This window comes from Leuresthes tenuis, unplaced genomic scaffold (assembly GCF_036924035.1).
Source record: "Leuresthes tenuis unplaced genomic scaffold, fLeuTen1.0.hap1 SCAF_14, whole genome shotgun sequence".
In the NCBI taxonomy this organism is placed as follows: Eukaryota; Metazoa; Chordata; class Actinopteri; order Atheriniformes; family Atherinopsidae; genus Leuresthes; species Leuresthes tenuis.
Genome location: NW_027325368.1, coordinates 2,264,347 through 2,291,323, shown reverse-complemented (window position 1 = coordinate 2,291,323; position 26,977 = coordinate 2,264,347). Strand labels below are relative to the sequence as shown.

The 26,977-nt window shown below is 42.6% G+C and overlaps 1 protein-coding gene across 2 annotated transcripts in view; it reads right to left on the bottom strand.

Moving 5' to 3' along the window:
• Positions 1–26,449, bottom strand: part of tmeff1a (transmembrane protein with EGF-like and two follistatin-like domains 1a) — a 109,834-nt gene extending 83,385 nt beyond the window's left edge. The window contains exon 1 of one of the 2 annotated variants that reach the window (XM_072363432.1): positions 25,624–26,449. In XM_072363432.1, the coding sequence (XP_072219533.1) occupies positions 25,624–25,786 (163 nt within the window). In that variant the 5' untranslated portion in view covers positions 25,787–26,449. The remainder of the gene's footprint in view (positions 1–25,623) is intronic. The other variant, XM_072363434.1, reaches the window with a different exon arrangement.
• Between the last annotated feature and the right edge of the window lie 528 nt (positions 26,450–26,977).

Here is a 26,977-nt window from a genome sequence, read left to right as displayed (position 1 = left end):
CAGTTGGACTCGTTCAGGGTTCAAAATGTCAGACAACGGTTCTCTAAGGTTATAATTCGATCATTTGCTGTAATTTAATTCCTCCTGGTTTAGAGGCTTCTGAAAAAGGTCTAATTCACCTGCCAGTTAGATCAATAACTATATATTTTAAGGTTTGGGTGGAAATAAATGACCTGGAGTAACCTCCTAAATTCAACTTTAATTCAGATTTCAGGTAAAACTGTTTAGATTTGGAGTTTTATGGGGAAACAAATAGAAACATATATGGATTATAATGTTTTATGGGATGCTTTTTATGAGACATTTCAACAGATAAACCTGTGACAACAACTAAAATCATCATCAGGCTTCATGGAGCTGCTTTATTAAAGGTCGGGCAGGTAAAGTAAGAACATTAATGGTTAAAATGGAATGAATTAGCTTTTTTTTTTTAAAGAGAAGAAGAGAAAAACCATTAAAGCTTTAAAGCCAACACGGACTGCAAAGGATAATTAAAAGCTCCAGAGTAGATTTAATGTTAAATGCCAGAATTTTAATGGGTTTTCTCCATAAAACATAAAATACATGCGAACCAAAAATAAACCAGACTAATTAATTCATTATTTCCTCCCCACAGACGAAGCATTTCGCCTAAACTCCATTATTTTTTCTGAGATAAGGTTATTTTCCTCCCGTGGCTGATATCTCATGCTGGAAACAGCTCTTTCGGTGGCAGTAAACTCGCTTTAAGACAGCGGTTCATTTCTCAGACGCAGATTACAGCCCGACTCTTTGTCTTCTGGCGACAGAGGGCCCTTTTCACGGCTCCATTTGGGTGGAGACGCTCTGCTAAATAAATTGAATGTGCTGAGAAACGGGCCGAATGTGGCGATCTGTATGTGTGGTCATGGTTCAGTCAGACCGAGGCTGAGAGACAAAGAGGACGAGCTCCTCTGATGCTGACACGGGGAAGATGGGGGCTGCTGAGGCGTCTTCGGTTGCCATGGCAGCGACGAGCTTAAGAAAAGGCGTCTGAGCACATGAATCTGAGATTCTGCTGAGCCTTTTGGCCTCTTTTAGCTCCTTCTTTTGGTTTTGCAACACATTTCCTGTCTGTGTTTCATTCTGAATTTATTCTAAAAAGGTATTTTAGAGTTTGTAGCTTTCTGGAAAACAATTATTAACCTAAATATAAATTTCTGATGAGAAGTTGGACAAGACCTTTCCCATTTAACACGTCTGTCACCAACAGCTTTGCCATCATCAGTGATGTCACTGAATGACACGGCGGCTGCAGTCACTGTCTCCAGCTTTATTTAAAAGAAACCAAAGGAGGGAATAAACTAAATGATATAAATATTTAAACTAAGTTAAAAGGGATAAAACCTGCAAGAAAAGACACTTTCCGAGCTGATCCGAAGTGGCCGAATGCAAGAGACGGCACGCATCAGAGGAGAAAGACCTAAATAAGAGCTTTTGTGCATGAAATGCACGTGAAATGGGACGGTATTGGACTGGTAGCCAATGCAGAGATGCCAGGATAAGTGTCATATGTTATATGTCCGGAGCCCAGCTGCAGCTTTCTGAACCAGCTGCATGACTCTAATCCAAGTCCACCAAAGAAAGAAAAGGTTAAAACTCTCCTAACTGGTCTCCTAACTGGTCTCCTAACTGGTTTCCTAACTGGTCTCCTAACTGGTTTCCTAACTGGTTTCCTAACTGGTCTCCTAACTGCTCTCCTAACTGGTCTCCTAACTGGTTTCCTAACTGGTCTCCTAACTGGTCTCCTAACTGGTTTCCTAACTGGTCTCCTAACTGGTCTCCTAACTGGTCTCCTAACTGGTTTCCTAACTGGTCTCCTAACTGCTCTCCTAACTGGTCTCCTAACTGGTTTCCTAACTGGTCTCCTAACTGGTCTCCTAACTGGTTTCCTAACTGGTCTCCTAACTGGTTTCCTAACTGGTCTCCTAACTGGTCTCCTAACTGGTCTCCTAACTGGTTTCCTAACTGGTTTCCTAACTGGTTTCCTAACTGGTCTCCTAACTGGTTTCCTAACTGGTTTCCTAACTGGTCTCCTAACTGGTCTCCTAACTGGTTTCCTAACTGGTCTCCTAACTGGTTTCCTAACTGGTCTCCTAACTGGTTTCCTAACTGGTTTCCTAACTGGTTTCATAACTGGTATCCTAACTGGTCTCCTAACTGGTTTCCTAACTGGTTTCCTAACTGGTTTCCTAACTGGTCTCCTAACTGGTCTCCTAACTGGTCTCCTAACTGGTTTCCTAACTGGTCTCCTAACTGGTCTCCTAACTGCTCTCCTAACTGCTCTCCTAACTGGTCTCCTAACTGGTTTCCTAACTGGTCTCCTAACTGGTCTCCTAACTGGTCTCCTAACTGGTTTCCTAACTGGTTTCCTAACTGGTCTCCTAACTGGTTTCCTAACTGGTCTCCTAACTGGTTTCCTAACTGGTCTCCAGCCTGTGAAACCTCTGCAGATGGTCCAGAACGCGGCGGTGCGTCTGGTCTTGGATCAGCCTAAAAGAACACGCCCCCCCCCCTCTGTTCATTGAGCTCCTCTGGCTGCCCTTAGCATCAGATCCAAGTCCCTGATGTTAGCTACAAAGAGCTTAATGGAACGGCTCCATCTACTTGAATGCTCTTGCAAAGGCTTCTGTCCCAACTGGGTCCCTCCGTTGGTCCCAGGATTGTCGTCTAGCAGCTCCTACACCACGCCTAAGACAATCCAAACTCTGTTCATGTGTCGTCCCACGATGGTGGAATGACCTACCGAGCGCTACCAGAACAGGGGCGTCCCTGTCTATCTTCAAGAAGCTCCTGAAAACCCAGCTCTTCAGAGAGCATCTCCTATCCCAGCACTTACCTTGTACTTCCCTCCCCCCTCTATCTCTGACCTTTATCTTTCTGCTCTTCCTTCTATGCCTGCACCCTATCTCTGCTCTGTCCCCTCTGACAGAGTCGGACTCCTGGGTTCCTTCTATGGAGCTTATTGTTAGCTTTTATAAAGCTGTTATATCTTCATTTGTAAGTCTCTTTGGATAAAAGCGTCTGATAAATACAGAAATATAAACTCTATGCTTGACCGAATAGTTCATAACACATTGTTCTGCAGTTATCTCAGTTTTACTCTGACTTTAAGGTCAATATTGAGAATCCTGGCACCCAAAAGAAAATCCTCGGTGCAAGTAGGACCCGAAAATTAGCCAAAATTCTACAAGAAAAGGTCACATTTTGTCTAAAAATGGATTTTTCAACCAACATTTCACAATGATGTGGTTGATGATGCGCCTTTGTGACAACATCTGCACTGAAATGAACCAAATAACAGCTAAAAGGTGAATAATAAAGTCTTTCTGCACTTCCTTCTATGCCTGCTCCCTATCTCTACTCTGTCCCCTCTGACAGAGTCGGACTCCTGGGTTCCTTCTATGTAGCTTATTGTTAGCTTTTTATAAAGCTGTTATATCTTCATTTGTAAGTCGCTTTGGATAAAAGCGTCTGATAAATACAGAAACAGAAACGTTAAAACTCTTAATACTGCCTTGATCTGCAGATCAAATTCAGGAGGAGTCAGAAACAGAAACAGACTTCTTGCATGTGGTTTACAACAGAGCTGCAGAGCTGAGGTAAGAAGTGATAAACTGATGAAAGAGAAGAGGGAAGGAGTGAAAGGACTTCTTCCTCATTTAGATTTAAGAGGTTTAACTGCACTTGATTATTTATCAGTGAAGACATTAAAAGTATATTTTCCATTTTTAAACAAGTGGATTAAAGTGCATTTAGTTGTGATGAGCAGCTGGGATAATGACATGTGTGGAAAGGATGATTTCTGGGTTTCACTGGGTCCCAGTCTGGCAGCAACTTGTGGCGTTTTCCACAGTTTAAAGCTGCTGTCGCGATAAAGAACAAAAGAACGCTTGATGTGAGTGAGACAGACGCAGCTGTTTTCTGCTGTAAATGCATTCAGAGTACAGCTCCTGCAGGGATGGATGGTCTGAGAGAGCAGCGCATCATCATCTCCTCCTCCACAGACTCCCATCTGCCTCAGAGTGGGAGCCTTAATATGCTAAAGTCCATTTATTAGACTTTTCTTAGCAGAAACAGATTTACATTTTACTAAATTACGTGTCAAGTGTGTTTAAATCAAGCAGGTCTCAAGCCTTAGTTTGAAATTTAAGGTGTTGAAATCTCCATAATTGGCCTAATTTGCCTCGTCATCAGACAGGAATTTTAAATTCTGCTTCAGTTTCACAATGTCTGGAAGGGACTTTGTGGCTGGCAGCGACAAACCTTGGCTTCATGCTGGCAGTTTTACCAGGAAGGCTTACAAGCTTCCCAGAGAGTGGGCTGGTTTAACTCGCACCTTTCCCTCAGAAAAACCCACCGTGTTGCTGCAGCTCTGCTGAAATATGGATGAGTGGCGTCAGTCGTACTTTTAATGAGTTCTCTGAAGGCACTTGAGGAGTTTTAAACTCTATAAAAATGAGACGGCGTATCTGACAGCTCAGTGTAAAAGCTTAACATCTGCAGACCGGCCTCAGGTAAGAAATAAAGAGAGATGAAATATGAACTATTCATGAGACACTTATAAATAAACAGGAGCCGGTGCTTTCATCGTACACAGAGAGCAGGTCCACCTACGCACTGATGGATGTGTTATCTAATGATGCTTTGTCATAAAAACTCAGCAACATAACTGAGCAGCAACAGGAAAGTTATTCAGCTGAACCAGACGGCACTTTGTTCCACCTTAAAGGTGACATATTGTGGAATTCTTCCTGTTCCTGGGAGCAGATATCAGGCTGTAAAACTCCAACCCTGGGATTTATTTAGCTCCCCTTCGTTTGAAAGTTCCTCATTTAACAAGCCGTTCTGATTTTCATCTCTAAAGTATGTCGCTCCTTAAGTTGGCTCCGCCTCCTCTGCTAAGCCCCGCCCACTCACATCCACCCTGCTGGACGGATGAAGCCAGCTTCTGGTGGAAATGTTCTGCTGTCAGCTGCACTGAGGAGCATGCATCTTCCATCCAGCAGCAGCCTCAGAGGATATAAGAGCCCAGTGGATAAACTAAATGTTTATAAAAGCTGGGATTCAAACCAGGAACCCTCCTGATGCTAACCTCCAATGCTAACCACCACACTACCGTGCAGCCCTTAGAGAAACCCGTACAATTTACCAGCCCTAACCATGGATTTATAACTTCTGACTGTAGCCATTACCCCAGAAAAAGAAAAGGATTGTGAGTCAAAAATCTGTATTTTGCTCCACCTTAAAGGTGACATATTGTGGAATTCTTCCTGTTCCTGGGAGCAGATATCAGGCTGTAAAACTCCAACCCTGGGATTTATTCAGCTCCCCTTCATTTGAAAGTTCCTCATTTAACGAGCCGTTCTGATTTTCATATCTAAAGTACATCACTCCTTAAGTTGGCTCCGCCTCTTCCGCTAAGCCCCGCCCACCCACATCCACCCTGCTGGACGGATGAAGCCAGCTTCTGGTGGAAATGTTCTGCTGTCAGCTGCACTGAGGAGCATGCATCTTCCATCCAGCAGCAGCCTCAGAGGATATAAGAGCCCAGTGGATAAACTAAATGTTTACAAAAGCTGGGATTCAAACCAGGAACCCTCCTGATGCTAACCTCCAATGCTAACCACCACACTACCATGCAGCCCCTAGAGAAACCCGTACAATTTACCAGCCCTAACCATGGATTTATAACTTCTGACTGTAGCCATTACCCCAGAAAAAGAAAAGGATTGTGGACGTGTGGAACAGGTCTGAGACTCGGGTCAACATGCTAGCTGCTAACTGCATGGCTGCAGATGGCAGATGTAGCAAGGCGCTGAACCTCTGAGTCATCACACAGCGAGATGCTGAATGTTGCCGCCGTCATGTGACACTGAACGTTGTTGCATCCCATAACAAAGACGTGAGCTTGATGTCTGGAAACGGGCTGAAACGAGCCTTTATTAGGGCCGCTGCACGTCTGAGCTGGTTCTCTGAGGTCGTGACCCTTTTAAAGGTAAGTTAGTTATGCATCAACATGTTTTAAATAACCAGTTCTCAGCTTTGCTGTCGTGACTGGTCAAGTTTTCTAAAATCTGATTTGTTCTTAGTCAAGTGAACGCATCACGAGGATAAAGCTTTTACTGAGTAAAGAAGAAGTATTTCACGTGTTTCTCTGTTGGAATCTGGTGCAGTTAAAGTTATTTACTGGAAAATTGCCATCAGATCATCTCTAATCTCACCGTTTAAAGGCAATTAAAGCTAATATCTACACAACAGTGAATGGATGGAAACATGCTTTAATATGTTCTTTTATGGATTTTCTTAAAAATCAGCTACAATCTGGACTAAAACTCTGGTTCTCTTAATGTTTTCACAGGTTTTAGAGGTTTTAGATGACCTGAAACACAGTATTTTCCGTTTCCAGCCTCAGGATCTATGATTCTAAGCTGTTTGGGATTTGGACCGTTGGCTGGAAAATAAAAGAAAAAGAAAGATTCTTGACTCTGGATGATGAATGTGACACATCTGACTTAAATGCCACTCAGCTTCAAGTGCAGAGATGAAAAGATGAGGTTTGTGTGGAGCCACGAGGAAACCGTGACCTTCAGCACAAAAACAGGAAGCTAACCGAAATGTCAAACTGCATTTTCCAACATTTTCCTTCAGTTGAGCTTTAACTGGAGCTCTTTTTGTTGTGTCCTCCTCTTACTCTCTGCTCATTTTTCAGTTCAGTGGGACATCGGCCTCAGTGCTACCAAGACAAAGGACTGTTCTGTCGTTACAGAGCGGAAACACAGGCTTCTGCTCCGATTCAATACTTCAGCCAATGCTAACCAATGCAATCTTTATATTTGCCATTTTGAGGGCCTTTAGTTTCTTAATCAAGCTGCTTCTGCTTCCTCCAGCTTCATAAAACTGCCATTCACACCTAATCTACCATCGGCTGCTGCTGCATTACGTAACTGACAGCCCTGATATTAAAAGTACTGAGAGAGAAATGATTTTCTAGGCGAGGACGGAGGAGGTTGATTGTTCTTTGGGTTTTACGCCAACATGTTGAGGTGGGCTTGGATGAGTTGGTTACTGGTGAGAAACCCTGTATCGCTGAGCTGCTGGCTTTGTTTCAGCAGCCTGCAACAGGTTAAAGGACTTGGATTTGCACCTCTAACTTCAGATGGTCTGATCTGAAAGTCGGTCCGATTTTACATGAAGATACAGGATCCTCTGAAGCCCTGAGACTCCAATCCAACACAGAATCAACAAAATAAACGTCCGCCCCCTTTCAAAATAAAAGAACTTAAAACAAAAATAACATTAGACTATTAGACTTTTCATTGTTAATGCACATTTTGAGACATTGAACCTGGACTTAAAAGTCCTCGGCACAGTTTTGTGTTAAAGGAAAAGTCTGTAATTTGTTACATCATTAGTTGTCCTTATTAAAATATTTCCATAAACATGCTTTGGGTATTTGGTCGTTTTCCATTGGAAGCTGTCCTATTTGCTACAGTACTACTGGAAGAGCAGAATTGTAATTGGTAGGTGTGTTTAAGGTCAGTAAACAGTAAGCAACTAACCAAAACAAAGTGGGGGGGCAGTCACTGTCTCTGAGAAATTACACTATTCCTTTAGATGTGAACTTACATGGTCAATGTAGTCCTCTAAACTATGTTATAAATGTCCAATTTTTCATATATAAAGAAAGAATTGTAGATAATGCACTTAACAATTTTGTTTTTCTTGGACCCCCCCAATGTCTAAACCATGGTTACGCCCTTGGGTTGAACGACCTTCCTGCCAAGTACCTTAAATAAATAAAAGCTGGAACTCACTTCAGGGCAAATATTGATGAGAATTAGAGTCTCTGATGATAAAACAGCTCCCAAGATGTGAAGCAAAAAAGTTGTGCTGCAGCAACATTTCAGTCTTTAATCCGGGTGAATCTGAAGTGTCCTGATCAACAGTCTTTCTGAAGCTCTTTCAGAGTTTTTCTTTGGACATTTTCTGCTTTTTCACTCATTTTCAGTCCAGTTTTTTCTTTGTTCAGCCACTTAACTCTGAGCTATGAACCATTCAGGCAGAAAAAAGGCTCCTAACTCAAGGGATGAACCAGTGTTGTGTCGACACAGAACAGACAACTTAGCAAAGAAGCCATTTTAAACTGGATCTTTAGGCACTTTGTTACCAGCAGCCTGTCACAAAGACACATCATTTGTTCCCATTTCTTTAGCTGCATCTATGAAAAACAGCAAAGAAAACACAGTTTGACAGACAGAAAATAGGATTTCTGCAGCAACAAGGTGATTCCCAAAGAGCTATTAGCTGAAAACTTGGCATATCTCAGCATGGTGTGCAGTGTGTCCTTAAAACATTTGAGGAAACTGGACAAGTGGAGGACAAAAGAAGAAGTGTCAGGCCTAAAAAACTATCTACAGCAGATGAACAGGATCAATATCATTGTTCTGTTGTGTTTGTTGTCGATTGGTTATTTGATGCTGTGTTAAAAGACTGTTTGCAGCATCGATACCTCCATAATGTCTCTGCAGCACAGTGTGGTGACTAAAGAAAACTCCAGAGCAGGGATGAAGTGGTGCTTTAGTCTATCTTTATGTAAACTTGCATCTAATATCTTTGTATTGTTGGAAAATTAAAGACACTTCAAAGAGATTATCTCTGACTTTACTGTAGAGAAACATTCCACTCGGTCTGTTCCCAGTTTGACTCAAACCACTAATTTCAGCCGAGTTTTGTTACTTCTCCAACAATAATATCAGATAGAAGCACCTGAAGCATCTCTTTATGGCAAAAAGAAGGCGGTTAATTCTGCCTGAAGAGTAGTTTTAAACATCAAAGCCCTCATCTGCAGTGAAGCAGGTGACAACGATGTGGCGAGAGGGTAAAAACCCACAGGAAGTGAAGCATCACCTTTCTGCAGCAGAATACGCCTTAAAATGCTCCCAGCTAAAGAGGATCAAAGAGACTCGTCCATTTGGACTTACATGATGGGGCTGAACTGGATCTGAGGCCGCGGCTGGGTTAGATTTACTCTGTTTGAAGTGCAAACATCAGGTGACGTGCGCACCTCAGGGCCCGAAGGCTGCGGCACACCTGCAGAGCTGCAGGATCACCTTTCAGCGCATGTAGAGGCTGATGGATGTCCCGTGGGTCCTTGAATGCAACATGCTGCCATGTGGGCTCTGTGCTTCTTAGTATTCATAGCTGCCCACAGAAGGCATGTAAACATCTTCTCACGTGATGATGCCAAGAGATTATATTTGCTTTTCACCACAGAAACCGCACGGCTGACAAATAACGGCGACACCGAGGAACCAAAGCTCTCTTTTCTGCACACGCTGCCAAAATGATGGATTTGAGAGATTTCTCTTTGCACTGAATCACTGACAGAAACCTCCAGTCTCTGCAGAGGGGCCTTTTTTTTATGTGATAGGCACGATTGCTGAAATCGTTCACTTTTGAGTATCTCAACTGGTGAATAGGTCATTTTTTCCAAGTGTTTCCATTTCCATTTCTTCTCTCAGTCGCCTTCAGCTGGTGCAAAACGCTGCTTTTAACCAACACTAACAGACCTGTGCACATCACTCCTGTTCTTAACTCCCTTCACTGGCTTCCTGTCCTTTATAGAACTGATTTTAAACTTTTAAAGTTTGGTTTTAAAGCTCTTAACGGCCTCACCCCATCGTATTTATCTGAGCTTTTAACTGTAACCCTCGCAGAGCTCTGAGGTCAACAAATCAACTTTTACTGGAAGTGTTCAGGTCAAAATACAAGCCCTGGGGTGACCGAGCCTTTTCTGCTGCTGCCCCCAGGCTCTGGAATAAGCTCCCCCTCTTAGATATATGTCTTATTTCTGATCTGGGCCTCTTTAAATCTAAGCTAAAAACCTATTTATTTCAGATGGCTTTTAATACCCAGTAGAATAGTGACAGTTTTATATTATCTTATTCAATTTTGCTGTATTTTACTGCGTTTCCTGTTATTTTATTGTTTTGTACTTATTCTTTTCTTTATTTATTATCTGCTGTAAACCGAAATGGATTGTTGTAAAGGGCTGTAGAAATAAATTACATTTACATTTAAACCATCAATAGCTTGACGTTTTTTTGGTTTAGACTGAAATGTTGCAACAACTACTGATGAGTTTTTCCTAATTTGGAAATATCACCATGGTAACACACCAAAGTAAGATGATTAACCTGGAAAACACCGACTTTTCCCAGCAAACAAATAAAAAGGTCTTCAAACTGTCCCCTTGGATTGGATGTTATTTTCATAGCCCTCTGAAGAGTCAAACCCAGCCTTGGACCAAATCAACGCCGCCGTGCGTGACCCACTGAGCTAAAAACACCCTTTTATGAATGTGCACGTGAAAACACGCATGCCAAAGGAAACACACAAGAAAATGTATCCAGAGAACCTAAAACAACTGGTTTACTGCAGGTCCGATTTGTGTTTAAGACCGAACAACTTGTTGCATCTCAAAAGTCCCACGTTGCCGTGGGAACCATCATAAATGTCACATCTTTGCTGGAATGCAACCTTTTGTCTGTGCACACGTCTGGCTTTATCAGTGCGTCGTATCTCAATGATTCGGCCCAAAGACTGTGGCATTCATTTGCCCACAATTAGCTCACTTAGCTTTAGCAACTCTTTGTTTTTTTAACAAAACAAAGGTCAAAGCACTTCCTGACTGTGTGCACGGCGAACACCTGCTAAAGGTCATGTGTTAACATTTCACTCTAAGCGTGTTAGCGTCTGGTGTTAGCATGTAGCTTAACTCTCGCTGTGTGGGTAAGGGATGTTTGGCATAATTAAATAAAGCGAATTAAATGGTGGTTAATGTGACATTTATGGCACTGATGCTACATGTGGACGTTCTAATGGTTTCTTCCACCTCCTCTGATCACTGTGCTGGTGATCGTTTAGAAGATGGTTCCAGAATTAAAAACTCTTGGGGCTCAATGATTTGTATTTTTGTCCAATCTGGTTTCAACGATTAACTTTCAGTTCGGCCATCTTATCCTGACTCAAACCAAGATGGCAACTGCCCACTGGAGGCGTTCTGCATCCAGTTCTTACATCCGTCCCACCCTCTAACATTTGAGTTGACGGGAAACTCAAAGTATCCTTTATTCATTGTGCCTACACCACGCCTAAAACAATCCAAACTCTGTTCATGTGTCGTCCCACGATGGTGGAATGACCTACCGAGCGCTACCAGAACAGGGGCGTCCCTGTCTATCTTCAAGAAGCTCCTGAAAACCCAGCTCTTCAGAGAGCATCTCCTATCCCAGCACTTACCTTGTACTTCCCTCCCCCCTCTATCTCTGCACTTTATCTTTCTGCACTTCCTTCTATGCCTGCACCCTATCTCTACTCTGTCCCCTCTCACAGAGTCGGACTCCTGGGTTCCTTCTATGGAGCTTATTGTTAGCTTTTTATAAAGCTGTTATATCTTCATTTGTAAGTCGCTTTGGATAAAAGCGTCTGATAAATACAGAAACAGAAACTCTATGCTTGACCGAATAGTTCATAACACATTTTCTGGAGTTATTTCAGTTTTACTCTGACTTTAAGGTCAATATTGAGAATCCTGGCACCCAAAAGAAAATCCTCGGTGCAAGTAGGACCCGAAAATTAGCCAAAATTCTACAAGAAAAGGTCACATTTTGTCTAAAAATGGATTTGTCAACCAACATTTCACAATGATGTGGTTGATGATGCGCCTTTGTGACAACATCTGCACTTAAATGAACCAAATAACAGCTAAAACGTGAATAATAAAGTCTTTCTGCTCTTCCTTCTATGCCTGCACCCTATCTCTACTCTGTCCCCTCTGACAGAGTCGGACTCCTGGGTTCCTTCTATGGAGCTTATTGTTAGCTTATTGTTAGCTTTTTATAAAGCTGTTATATCTTCATTTGTAAGTCGCTTTGGATAAAAGCGTCTGATAAATACAGAAACATCATTCTCATCTGCATTTTTCTTATTCAACTTTATTAATATTTGATAGAACAAGCTAAAGAGAAATGTGATGATAAAGGATTGGGGGGGGGGGGGGGGTCAGTTTCTTACGAGCTGGGAAAGTTTCCTGATCCCACCATGGAAGAATGTTCTCATGGTTTCAATGACCTGACAAACTTATGATGATCTATACAGACCCAAACTACCACTGGGACCCATGTTTGGGGGTAAATCCCGGTGGGTGGTTCTGTGGTTTCCTCATATGTCTCTAATTACAGCACGACCCGGTTCTTCCTTAGTTTATTCAAAGAAAACCACAACATAAGACTTCCTGTCTGAAGCTAGTTTTCAGCTCCATAATTACAGTATTAACCATTCAATGTCACTGAAACAATAAAATAAAGTGTCCGGATATCATTTAAGCTTTTATATTCTCTCCATAAAATTTGTCCTCCGTTTTCATGACAACCGACCACAAACAAGCGCACGAACAGACTGACGTCTGCAGGCTCCCTCTGACAGACAGCCGTGGTTTCAGTCAAAGAGCACCTTGACTTTATGGTGCGTTTTATCCTCCAGGCTTAATTAAACTCCAAGAGCCACAGCAGATTTAGAAAGTCCACATCCAGCCAGTTGACAAACACCTTTTATTACCTCATGAAAGACAATTAAAAGCGCCTGTCGCCCTGTAACGCTGCAGATAATTGGTTTGCCCTGAACTCAGCTGGAAAAACTGATCGATGGATCATTCTTTCTCGGCTGGAGAGGATCGGCGTCAGAAGAACCGACAAAGAGAAAGTAATATAATCTGCAAAGCATTTTATTTCTGGATTTCTGTAACTCTTCAGTGAGCAGATGGCGTTTCTCAGGCTAAAATAACACCTCGACTTCAGGCCACGTTTTGTTCACGAGCTTCAATTAAATGCCAAGAAGCAGGAGAGGCTTTTGAATCAATATCAGCAAGGCTAAACTAATCTGTCTCTCTTCTAACCCTGACTTCTCGACATCTTCCAGCTCACATGCGTCACTTATCTCCGTCACTTATTTTGACAAAGAATAAACTGATGCTGGAATAAAACCCGACAAAGATATGAACTCCACAAAGTGGCCGAAACATCTGAACAAACCTTGCAAAGACTTTCAGTCTTGCTGCAAATATTAGATACAAATAAGGCCAATTGTTCAATATGACTGTAATAAATACATATATATCTATATATATACATATATATCTATATATATATATATATATATATATATATATATATATATATAGATATAGATATAGATATATATAGATATAGATATATATGTATAGATATAGATATATATATATTTATCTCCAAATGATTTACTTGGATAAGACTTGGATGATGACATGAACAATATTTACATTTAATATGTTTTAATATATTAAATATATTTAACATAATAAGATTTTAGTATGTTTTCCATGTCTCTTTGCTAACTTTGTTGCATTTCCTGCTTCTGCACTCAGCTGACCCTCGTTGGGAGTTAAATTTGCAGGTATCCCTTCATAAATCCAGTCCCGTTGAGTTTGCCTTGTGAAGTAAAAAGATGCTCTTGGGGGGGGGGGGCATGAATGTAAAGTTACATACAGATAACAGGATTCATCCTCTGGGAACTCTGAAGGTTCGACTGCCTCCATCCAACAGCTCAGGAACTTGGTTCAAGCTCAAATATATGAAAGTCAGACCACCTCAGAGAGGAAGGTTTATCCTCTTGGGAGCTTGAACCGCCATCTCTTTCCATAGATTTGTGCTGCATGGCTAAAACACACCGCCTCTCCTGTGGTAAAGGGTAGTATGATCAACCCAAATGCTCGTAAGTATTAATCATTAATGTGCTGTTCTCGCAGCCTCTTCTCCTCCGGTGCTGCTGCACTGTTTGAAGCTACCTGAAAAAAGACAGCAGATGTACAACAAAGGAGGGTCTGTTGACAAAGGGTCCGTCTGAATGCTTCATGTCTCCACACGTAAAGACCCTGAAAAGTCCCTGTTTTCTCCAGATTTTCAGAAAAAATGCTCTCAAAAGGCTTTGAAATGCATTTGTTGTTTGGAGCATTTGCAGCAAACAGCCAACAGTGAGGAGGACAGACAGCGTCTCTGCCTGCTAACAGGCAGCAAACCCACACATATTTTATATTATTCACTAAGCTACTGAGTATTTCCTTCAGTTATCAACTAACTTCAGTTTGTAGAATGTCCACAAAATGACCAAAAGTTTCCCAGAACATACAGTGACGCCCATATTCATGTTCAGTTCGGTGTGAAGCACAACATCAACAGGGTACATTAAACAAATGATTCAAATGATGCATCAGTTGAATGAATTCACTTCAGCTCATAAACCTCATAAAGAAAAGGGTTTCAAAGACCAAACTTTGGGCTAAACTGCACAGAAACTTCTATATTCTGCTATGAAACAAGTCATTTTGTTCAATAATGTCCTAAAAATTCTCATTAACAGTTTTTTTATGCTCGATTTAAAATGATTAACAGAACATTTGAATATGGATAAACCTGTGGAACATGACTGATGAGCTTCTCTTTATTGAACACTATTCAAAGTAAACACAAGAAACTTGGAAGAAGACCAAAGAAGATGAACCAGACTCCCTAAATTCAACAATTAACCTTCTAATACTGGCTCAGTACCTAATGAAGAACCTCCTGATCCCTATAATCCTTATAGCTTATAGACCAGTGAGCAGAGCTGACCAACAGGTCATTGGAGGGATCCCAGGTCAGGTGGGAACCTCCTTTCATCAGGGTTTTATGGAGTTGGGCCCACAACACGACTCCAGGAGGCCAGACAGTGAAAGTCACCCCCCTAATGCCAGCCGTCACTGCTCCTCACACCACAACAACCATCTTTTCTTCCACAAGCACAAGCTAAGCTAAATCTCACCAGCTGCACACCAGTTATATCGGGTGGGGATTCAAACCCTGGTTCAGGTAATGAAAGTATAGAGGGTGCCAGAGGTGGAGGCAGGACAAGACACAGGAGCAGATTCAGCAGAAAAACTCACTTAAACAGTCCTACAGTCACTAAAAATGCCAGCAAAAACAGTCCAAACAGGCCAACTCGGCTGAAATGGCCACCTGGTTTCCAAAGGCTCACCTGGGCCCCACCCTCCACTTAAATACATCCTGGATTTCTTCCTTGCTTCTTCCAAGAGTCTGTTTGCCCCCTGCTGGGCCCCCAGCTACTATTGCTTCTCCTAATCTATGAAATAGATTCATTCTACTCCTAGAACACAAGACTATTTGTGGTCACTTAGATTTGTAAAGGCTCTTTCCTGGGGAACAACAAGCTTTAAAGTGTCTCCTTTTGTTTCTGAACTACGTTTTTTCGGTCTTCATGTTGTTCTTTCCAAAAGGTCAACTCACTAACTCACAACCATGCTGCTACATCTGAATTTCTTAATGAAGACATAGAAAAAATGGCACTCCCTGCCGATAATGTGGGGGGTAGAGAGTGCTTTGAAGATTTGAAAGTCAAATTGGAAGGACTGTATTTGAAGTGCACCCGCTTTGTAGTGCCTGGTTCAACCCTGAGTGAGTCCTGGAGAAATTAAAAAAGATCCCAAAGGCTTCAAGTATCCAAGAAGCCCCGACAACAGGGAGAAGGGATGAGAACTTTATCAAATGATGGGATGAAATTAGGCTTTTATATTTCATGTGTGGTACTGACAATGTGCAGATAAATGTTATGTGTTTTTCTGAGGATTTAAAGATCAAAAAGATAAAAATAATGAGAATTAATAACAGAAAAATTAGCATCCGTGATTCCAGGAAGTCATTGAAATGAGTTTTCCTGGATATTTCTGTTATTAGTTGAACAGTCTGACAAGTTCAGTCTTCATCCTCATGTTTAATTCACATCAGGCATAGCTCTTAAGGCTTAAAATATAATACAAAAGGCATTATTCAACTCGTCACGTCTCCAGTTTCTGCTGTCATGATCATTTGAGATCTTAAAATTAGGACTTTCATTCAGAGAGGTTTGACAAACCTTCTGTTCTCAAAAGCTTTAGCATCAAAGACAAAATCACTGTCAAATCAAGCTGTAAATGTTCCTAAAAATACATTCGAAATGTAAGCAAATCCAGTTTTATTCCTGTTCAGATGTAAGTTTATTATGGATCAAGGATGATTTCTGGATGACTGTCATGAAAAATGACTCATTTACTGCCAGACATTATCCTCAGATTATTGGCTAAATGTTGACGCGTAATTATAAATTCACAATGAGACACTTAGTCTGACTGTGATTGTACATGAAGATGATTAAGAATCTCTTCAATGGACAAAACTGTTTTTATGAGGTGCAGAAACCCTAAAACAACAAATCCTGAGTGCAATAATCTGAGAAACTCCCACTGCCGCCTGTCACTGTGTTTATGGAACAACAGACGTGTCATCAATCAGCAGATTCTGCATGGAAACGCTTAAAATTGCCTGATATGTAAAACTGTGGAGGTGGAATGCTGTCTCTGCCAAAACCATGATTAATGTTGTTTCCGCTGCTGTGCTGTGAATAAATTGATATTTGGGTTGTTTTCATGCAAGGAGACAGAAAGCAGAAGGAGCATCTTGTAGTTTGTCATCCGTTTGTTTCTGCTTCATTACCGCATATTAAATGCTTGTTAAACAGCAAAAACAAACACTTTCACCTAAAAGTCAAAATACCCAACATCAGCAGACTCGACGAACCGACTTAAATCCCCAAAATTAATCCTTGTGTGATTATTTTCAGAGTTCTATAAATATTTGTGGGTGATGCCAAGCATCAATCAGTCAATAAAAGGGCCGACGATGCAGCTGCATTTCTTTTTACGCTGAGCCACGTTACAACAAACTCTGACTCTAACATTTTCATTAAGCATCCAGGAACGGGGCTCCTGCAATAGAGACGTAAAACAAGCACAAAGAGATGAACACGACCAGAAAAATACACAAAAAGACAGAAAAATACCACCTTAAATACACAAGGAGATTCAAAACAAACAAAGAGAAAATGAAATACACAAAATGTGATGCACGGAACTAGAGAGAATGATGCACAAATATTCAGATAAAACTATATGGAGACACAAAATGAATGATCACAGTCGCACAGAGGTGAAAAAGTGACAGAAAAAGACAAAAAACACCAATAAAAACACACAAAGATGCACAAAACAACTGAAAATCGATACAAAGAGATTAAAACTACCACACAAACCACAAAATTATCACAAAAAGACACTAACCAACTGCAAAAAGACACCAAACCAACTCAGTGAATCCAGATATTAGCTCCCACCCACCTAGCATTAGCATTAGCCACAGCTAGCTCTTCTCGATATGGAGACACAAAATTAATGATCACAGTCGCACAGAGGTGAAAAAGTGCCAGAAAAAGACAAAAAACGCCAATAAAAACACACAAAGATGCACAAAACAACTGAAAATCGATACAAAGAGATTAAAACTACCACACAAACCACAAAATTATCACAAAAAGACACTAACCAACTGCAAAAAGACACCAAACCAACTCAGTGAATCCAGATATTAGCTCCCGCCCACCTAGCATTAGCATTAGCCACAGCTAGCTCTTCTCGATATGGAGACAAAAAATGAATGATCACAGTCGCACAGAGGTGAAAAAGTGACAGAAAAAGACAAAAAAACACCAATAAAAACACACAAAGATGCACAAAACAACTGCAAATCGATACAAAGAGATTAAAACTACCACAAAAACCACAAAATTATCAGAAAAAGACCCTAACCAACTGCAAAAAGACACCAAACCAACTCGGTGAATCCAAGTCTTAGCTCCCGCCCACCTAGCATTAGCATTAGCCACAGCTAGCTCTTCTCTTCACAAAGATCTACGCCTCACTGAGATGATTCACTCACTTGTTTATTAACAACAATGTTTACTCTCTGAGCTCCATAGAGAAGCGAAATTAGTAGAAATCATTCATCCTATGATATTCTATTGGTTACCATCAATGATTATCTTTTACATCATTGTTTTTATTGACAAGACTTCACAGCGACACCTCAGCCTCCACCAGCCTCATCCCTCCAGCCTGGCAGGAGCGGCTGTTGTTCTCATCATGAGCTTCTCTGGATGAGAGCTCCAGCTAAACGGTCCGACTGTAAACCATAAACAACATTGACGGAACATCAATAATCATCCACAGCCTGGTTTATGTCAGAGCGGCTGCTGAAAATTTAATCACTCCAGTTACACTTTCCCCAAGTACATTTGTCATGTTGCAGTTCCTGGCAAACATGCATGAACCACTGAGCGTGCTCCGTCGGGCGAGGCAGAAGACTTTGAAAGGCTCTCCCAGGAGGGAGGTGTTTAAAAGCCAAATTATACAGTGTGATTTAATTTATCTTGGAGATAGTGAGTGAGCTCCTTCCCGTCTGACCTGGAATAAAACCTGATTCAGCTGAAGCTCGAATGGCGGCCAAGTGACGGCGATGAATTACCGACCATCTCTGCTGTCATTTCCCTCTGAGATACAAGAGCAGGCCTACATTTACACCACCGGCATGTTTTCAGGTGACACTGCTGCAAAAAAGGACCGATCTGGAGCTTGATTTAAGACTTCTTTCCCTGCATATCTGTACCTGCACACCCAGCCAAACCTTCCCAAAAGATTTATTACAGAAACTGCAGCTGCGCCACAGAAGAGAGGAGCAGCAAGTAACCTCATTGTACAAATAACGGGGACCTTTTTAGTCACAGGTTATAAACTCTGCTAATATTCCACTCTCTGCAGGAATCCACCGTGCCTGAGTGAAAACAACCAATTAGAGGTGGCTAACTAGTGTGTAAATGTCTTTGGAGGGATGGTGCTGCTAGCTTACTGCACCTGTCCAAAGTGTAAAGACCTCCACTGTAAAATGATTATATTACGGCACCAGATAGCAACATAATCCTAGAACAATTCCAACCCCAGACATGTATTTATAATTTGACGCCATAATCATTCAAATTGAAGAAACATGTCTGAGAGAAAGTGAAAAAATGGTTCAAAATAATGTGTCAAACTCGTGGTTTAACAGGTTTAACATGTTCTCAACATGTAGCGAGATGTTGAGAAGGAAAAACATATCAATACATCTGATATAATGTCAGATATAATATAATGACATATCAATACATCTGATATAATGTCAGATATAATATAATGACATATCAATACATCTGATATAATGTCAGATATAATATAATGACATATCAATACATCTGATATAATGTCAGATATAATATAATGACATATCAATACAAGTCTTAGACAAAAGAAGACCTAAATCTTTTGAGAGTTTCATATGAGGAAGATCACAGTTTCTTCTGTTTTGAGGCTTCACATAATTCATCATTTATTCAATGTGCACTTTTGCATCTAAACTGTACAGAAAATGAACAGAGTGTGGCACTGAGTTCCAGCCTGATGAGTGGCTGAGAAGAACATCCATCCACTGCCATCCGCCTATCTGAGGTCGGGCCACAGAGGAAACAGTCCAGGAGGGAAACCCAGACATCCCTCTTCCCAGCGACACTCTCCAGCTCCTCCTGGGAATCCCGAGGCATTCCCAGGCCAGAAGGGACATATAGTGAGTTCTGGGTCTGCCCCGGGGGCCTCCTCCCAGTTGGATGTACTGGAAAACCTCCAAAGGGAGGCGACCAGGAGGCATCCAAAGCAGGTAAACCACCTAAAGTCATCCTTTCAATACTCCAAGCTCCCTCCGGGTGGTGGAGCTCCGCCCTCCAGATGATGGAGCTCCTCCCTCCAGATGGTGGAGCTCCTCCTTCCAGATGGTGGAGCTCCTCCCTCCAGATGGTGGAGCTCCTCCCCCTGGATGGTGGAGCTCCTCCCTCCAGATGTTTGAGTTCCTCCCTCTGGATGGTGAAGCTCCTCCCTCCGGATGGTGGAGCTCCTCCCTCCGGATGGTGAAGCTCCTCCCTCCAGATGATGGAGCTCCTCCCTCCGGATGGTGAAGCTCCTCCCTCCGGATGGTGAAGCTCCTCCCTCCAGATGGTGGAGCTCCTCCCGCCAGATGGTGGAGCTCCTCCCTCCAGATGGTGGAGCTCCTCCCTCCAGATGGTGGAGCTCCTCCCCCCGGATCGTGGAGCTCCTCCCTCCAGATGGTGAAGCTCCTCCCTCCAGATGTTTGAGCTCCTGCCTCCGGGTGGTGGAGCTCCTCCCTCCAGGTGATGGAGCTCCTCCCCCTATCTCTAAGGCTGAACCCCGCCCCATTTCATTTCAGCCACGACCTCATTCTTTGGGTCAGAACCCAGATCTGTGAGCACAGGTGAGGGTTGGAACAAAGATGGAGCAGGAACCTGAAAGCTTCTCCTTCACCACCAAGCTGAGAAAAAGTGAAATGAATATCCAGAGCATCTAAATCCTAATGTGCATCTGAGTCAATAAAGTCTAAGAAAGACTGCTTTACCTGCTGGACAAAGAAATCAAAGGAAGGAAACATTTTCCTACACCTTCATCCTCGTAAATGAGCCGAATGGAGCCGTTATAATCCGGGAGGCTTCAGGATCATTAACAGCCAAAGCATCAGACGAACCACATCCTCCCATATGGTGGAAGGCTGGAGGGTGGGCTGCTGAACATATGTGGCTTCAGAAAAACAAGCCTCCCAAATGAGAAGCTCTTTATGCCATGAAATTACCCAGAAGAAACACGTGAAAGACAGAGCTGACGCACAACATTTAGAGCCGACTTCAAACACTCATTGATCTCATTTGTTCTGGCAGCGTTTTGAGGACAGAACGTCAATAACGTCCGTTTCTGACTGAAGATGACTTCGGTGTAAGGGCCTCAGGGTGGGACAGTTCACCGATAATCGTGCCCACCGAGGGCTGCTGCTGGTGTCGATAGACAGTTCTCATCAGAGACAGTTTATGAACAACTCTGAGTGGGACATTTTACTGTTTCATGAGAAATACGAGCTCATCCTGAGAAGTTGGGACGGGGGCAACAACAGGCTGGAAAAGTAAGTGGAGCTAAAACAGCTGGAGGAACATGATGCAACCAATTAGTGCCTCTGGAACTGGAAACCTGCACATCTGGAAGAGCTCCATCGATGCTGAAAGGTATGAACAGGTTTCAGAGCAGCATCTGCTCCCTTCTTCAGGGAAGGCCTGAAATATTTCAGCAGGACCAAGTTAATCCACATCTGCAGCTTGGTAGCAGAAGAGTCCGGCTGCTGCACCTGAAAACATTTCAAATACAACAGAGAAAACCCGGGAGTCCTCCATCAGACAGGAAGGGGACAACAGTCCTCTGCCAAAGGTCCAGCAGCTGGTCGCCTCAGCTCCAGATGTTTGCAGATGTTGCTAAAGGAAGAGGAGATGCCACACGGTGGGAAACATGGACGCGACTCAAGAGGAGCTCGTATTTTTCATGAAATAAATAAAAAATCCTCACTTTCAACGTTTGTTTCCTGGGTTCTCCTATGAATAAAAAACTGGACGTGAAAATCACTACAATCCATTTTTATTTACATTTTCCTCTGCGTCTTCTTTTGGGAACGAGAGCAGGATTTTTCTTTTAGGAAGCTTGAGAAATGTGACATTTCAACAGCAGCTGTGGTCCAGATTTATACTTCAGTTGTTTGGAATCTGAGCAAGAAAAGAAAACTAGATAATAACAGCATGAAGAAGAAAGCCACTAAACTTACCGACTGCTACTGGCATCACCAGAGACCTCTGAAAACCTTTAGAAAGGACTCCTTCAGGGGCCCTGGAAGCTCGGCTGGTTCAGCAGCAGCTACATTTAGTTTTCCTTTAAAGATCTCAGCTTTTCTTCGTTAACTTGGGTGCTTTGACAGATGTTCCCACTCTGAGGTGCTCGTAACAACCTGTTTCTAAAGGTTCTGTGGGTTAGTCTGCAGAACCTTTTCTTAAGGAGTTGTAAAGATCCTTGACCTCAGCAGGAACCAGTGAAAGAATATCCAATGCTGCCATCCTTCTCCCTCATGTCCCACACAGTCTTTGCTCAAATCTACATTCCTGTCACTAAGAAACTTGAGTGGAAAACCAAACTCCGGGCTTCACACCCCAGGAGCTCAGCGGCTGACGTCAGAAATGCAACATTTTCCCTTTTACTCCGACCATGTTTTACAGTTAATTCTCTCGTTGGGGTGCAATAAACGCTTGATGTTTCTCCAAGGCTGCATTTTCCCTTCAGACTCTGAACACAGCAGCCGGCTGCTTCCAACAAAGCGCCAAAAGCCATTTTGTTCTGTTTGTCGACACTGAAAGCCTTCTTTTCTTCTGTTCTGTGGACAAACACTTCTGAGAGCTGCGCAGTCAATTATTATCTGGTATCAACACTCAGCTCAGTTCAGCATGTACGGAGCGGCGGGGGTGTGAATTAGACCTTCTCTGCTAAAAACCAGGACGTTTGGTTTGTCTAGTGACTTGGAACATTTGCCTCTGCAGGATGTGACATTAGGCTCATCTGATAAGACGACGTTTCATTTTTAAATGCAAACACAGAGCGGCGGCTTTTCAGAGCCTCGTTAATAAAACATGGCTGAGGTGGGATTTTCCATACTGACAGCTAACACTCATTTACATGACTGCTAGTCTTTTCCGTTAAATATTTAATAAAAGTGTGAAACAGTGTAATGAATTTATGAATATTCGATGGTGATACAGCAAGACGCAAACATGAATGCAAATGAAATCGACTTTAATCAGGATATATCACATTAAGTGGAACTGACAGCAGTTCCACTTACTGCACACACTCAAGTTGTCAGAATGTGGGCACACAAACCTGGATTTTCATCATTTAAAGGTCCACATAGGGTTATTTTTAAAGGGCAACTTTGAATATGTTTTAATATTTTTGGGGACAGATTTAACAAACCAGGAAAATCCAGAAAATAAGAAGATGGAAGAAGCAAATTACCGTATTTTTCGCACTTAAAATCCTTTAATTTTCTCAAAAATCGACAGTGTGCCTTAAAATGCAGCGCGGTAGAACCGATTTTTGTGGTACACGGCGCTCTAAAATCTGTCAAAATGTTTGAGCACGGCCTTGGTGAGCTGCGAAGCTGCACTGCTGGATGGATTGAGCATTACGGGCCACCGTAGCCAGGAGCCTGGCGGAGTAATACGATCTATGCTTCAACATTAAGGTGTGTGCGTTCATTCATTCATTTTCTATACCCCAAACATGGCTCCTGTTCAGAGAAATGCTTACAAAGCGGATTCAAACTCAATGCTATCAGTCAACAAGTGAGCTGAATAAAGTCTGACTTATCTGAGTTTTGTTTAATTTAATGCGCCTTATAGCCGGGTTATATAAACAATCTGATTAGAAACTCAGCAGCGTCACGGTGACCCTGAACTTTTTGCTTCATTTATATCTCACACTTTCAACCAGGCTTTAACCTGCAGGTTACCTGCTTCCAGGCTTCTTGTTCACAGTGGTTCAGGACCACGGACAGCGCATGAGATTAAAAAGCAGGTTAAAAATGTTGATATGAGATGAGAAAACGTTGATTTAAACCGGTTTCTGACTGAAACCGTACCAAATGGAACTTTTTACAGCCCAGACTTACTCATAGATAACATAGATAACATAACAGCTCCACAATAATCCTCCTAATGGTTGTGTTTTCAGTTACATCTGCATCAGTGAAGCTTGAACTTTAACCTGCACCAACGACTATTTTTCCACTGTTTATTTCCATAAAGTTGTATTTTAATGATGTAATTTTATCAATTATTCTAAATGTTTTCATTAATAGAATAATTTATCTCTCTGCTAATTCTCCTTTGCATTTCCTCCCACTATTAATTTCCTCAAGCACATTAATTTACGTGTTCTGGATGATTTTCTGCATCATTATGCAAAGGACATATGGTCTTCTCACCTGTTGGGTGAGAGATCTTATTTCCACTGATTTTCAGTCCACTTCTTGTGTCATTTGGCACAGCTCAGCCTTTTCTCCCTGTTTCCCTTCCTTAAGAACGGCTTCTTGACAGCCACCCTTCCATGGAGACCATTTCTGATGAGGCTTGGGCCAACAGTAGATGGATCAGCTGAAGGTCCAGATGCATCTCTCAGGTCCTGTCAGGTCACAGCTGGATTTTTTCCTCTTTCTTAAGGACATCACTTTCAGATCCTGTTCATCTGCTGGAGATAGTTTTTTAGGCCTGACACTTCTTCTTTTGTCCTCCACTTGTCCAGTTTCCTCAAATGTTTTAAGGACTCACTGCACACCATGCTGAGATATGCCAAGTTTTCAGCTAATAGCTCTTTGGGAATCACCTTGTTGCTGCAGAAATCCTATTTTCTGTCTGTCAAACTGTGTTTTCTTTGCTGTTTTTCATAGATGCAGCTAAAGAAATGGGAACAAATGATGTGTCTTTGTGACAGGCTGCTGGTAACAAAGAGCCTAAAGATCCAGTTTAAAATGGCTTCTTTGCTAAGTTGTCTGTTCTGTGTCGACTCAACACTGGTTCATCCCTTGAGTTAGGAGCCTTTTTTCTGCCTGAATGCTTCATAGCTCAGAGTTAAGTGGCTGAACAAAGAAAAAACACTGAAAATGCTCAGGTACAAGGACTGAAGATGAGTGAAAAAGCAGAAAATGTCCAAAGGAAAACTTTGAAATACATTCAGAAAGCTGGAGAACTATTGCTCAAGATGACTTTTAAAGATAAAAGCAAGTCTGGCTGCTTGAGTGGAAAATATAAGGAAATGAGGTCTGGATAAGGACTTATATACAGTTATTTCAAACAAATGTCATAACAACATGTCAACATTCCTTTCAGAGGGTAAAAACATCGGTTTCCTTTTATTTAAATGTTTTTTTCCATGTTGCAGGAGCAACCATCTTTAATTTCACTTTGCGGTCTCAAACTGAATCTTCAACAAACATATTTGTTTTCAGACAAAGAATCCATTTTGAAACTGACATTTCTGCACTTTGTTCTTTGTGATGTTGCTCTTAAACACTCATTTAAAGCCCATATAAATGTTAACCTGCAGTGAAACATTCCCAGAGCCCGCATTTCTTCAGGGTTTTTGCTTTATAAGAACCTTAATGATGATGAACCGGATCCCTTTAAGCACTTGATCCTTGTAAAGTCACTACAGATAATAAGGAAATGATCAGGAGCCTCCAGTGCAGCACATAACAACATCATATACAACACAGAGCAGACACAATGCAATAAAAACTTAATGCCACGTCCCTACAGAGCTGCAGCTCTCATGTTGATCTCCACCAACATGCAGGATTATTAACGGGATTCTTCCTCTTTCAGTCAGCTGATGGAGCTCAAACAGGCCAATAAGGATACAGACACTTGATAGAGTATACAGGCTACTATAATTAGCCTCCTGTGATACCTCATGACATGAAAAGGTCACTGAAAACTCAACATGAGCAGCAGCAGAGGCAGTAAAAGTGATATCAGAGAAGGCATCAGGCGTCCCAGAGGGAATATCACACTCATGATGCCGATTCTGCTGCAGCCTGGAACTGCGCACTGATCCGTGAACTGTATTAAGACTATGTCAAACTGATTGTTTTACGCACTCACACGCGCACCGGCAGCATGTCTTACCTGTGCACTCCTTCCCTTTGCCTTTGCACTCCCCGCTCTGTGGGTAATAAGACGCCCGAGCTTCCGGCAGGTAGAGCAGCAGAGACAGCAGACAGGCGGACACCAGGTACCGGAGCACCCCGCCGGGACGCCAGCGACACCTCCCAGCACCCGATGGCACCATGACGACGATCCGACCTCCAGACACCGGCGCACAAATCTTTTGTGTTCAGGTGAAAACGCGTGCGGACACTTTGTCGTAATCCTAACTGAGAGGAGAAACGAGCCCGGCTGCCTCACGCTGTGTCCCGCAGAGAGAGAGCTCAAAGGCTGGAGCGGAGCGCTGCACGGCTCTGTGGGGCTGATGGAGGGACGTGCAGAGAGCTTCTTGTCGGATTCTGCGTTTAGGAAGCTTCGGAGGCGGTCCGATATGTCCAGGGTGGAAGCACGGGAGGCAGCAGCAGCATCCCCGCCATTCGTCCTTTCTCTGCACCGAAGCTCCGCGTCTTTTTCAGCAGATTTATCAACCACAGCGTGAATCTATCGGGCGTCTCGCACGCAGAAATCCTCCTCGTGCAGAGTCCCGTGCAGACCACCGGGAGGCTCCGGCGCTGCTTTTCCGCGCGGTAACGAAGCGGTTCAGCGGGAGGCGCGGCGCGCAGAGACAGCGTCAGCTGCGACCACAACAAAGAGATCCGGACTGAGGAGGAGAGCGGAGAGGACAGGCAGGCTGCTAACGTGAGGGGATGCAACGCTCCCCTCCACCTCCACGCCCCTGACGCACGCGCGCGCGCGCATGCACACCTCAGATACAACTGCAATCTACAAAACGCAGCAAGGCCGCAGAAAATGGGTTGTGTGGAGGGGACAGGACACCGCAGGGAAGTGACGTCCGCGCAGATTGTGAGAGAAGGAAAGTTTTAAAACACCAGCGAGAAATAATCACACCTGCTTCACCTGAAGGTGAATGTGACCATTTTTACTTTGAATTACCCCATATTTCAGCATTAAACTAAACTGTGGAGGCACTCATCTGCTGACAGTACAGCTACTATTCAGTGCCTCTACTTTACCTGAGTATTTAAATTAGATGGGAAGCCACCATTTAGTGGGAGACTCAACAGCTTAAATTAGCAGGTAATTGAAAAGGGGAGGATTTTTTCACAGAAGTCATATGCTGTCTTTATAAGATATTTTCTGACAGACACCATCTATCCATCTGTAATAGAGTTTGTGTGGTTTTTAGGTCCATTTGCCGTCTTTTCTGTAAAATCCTAATAGTTTCTGTAGAGATTTACAGACTCTGTGGTTCCCTGCCACAGAGACAGTAAACAAACCCCCTCTCTGTGGAACCAGCTGCCAGTTTGGCTTCAGG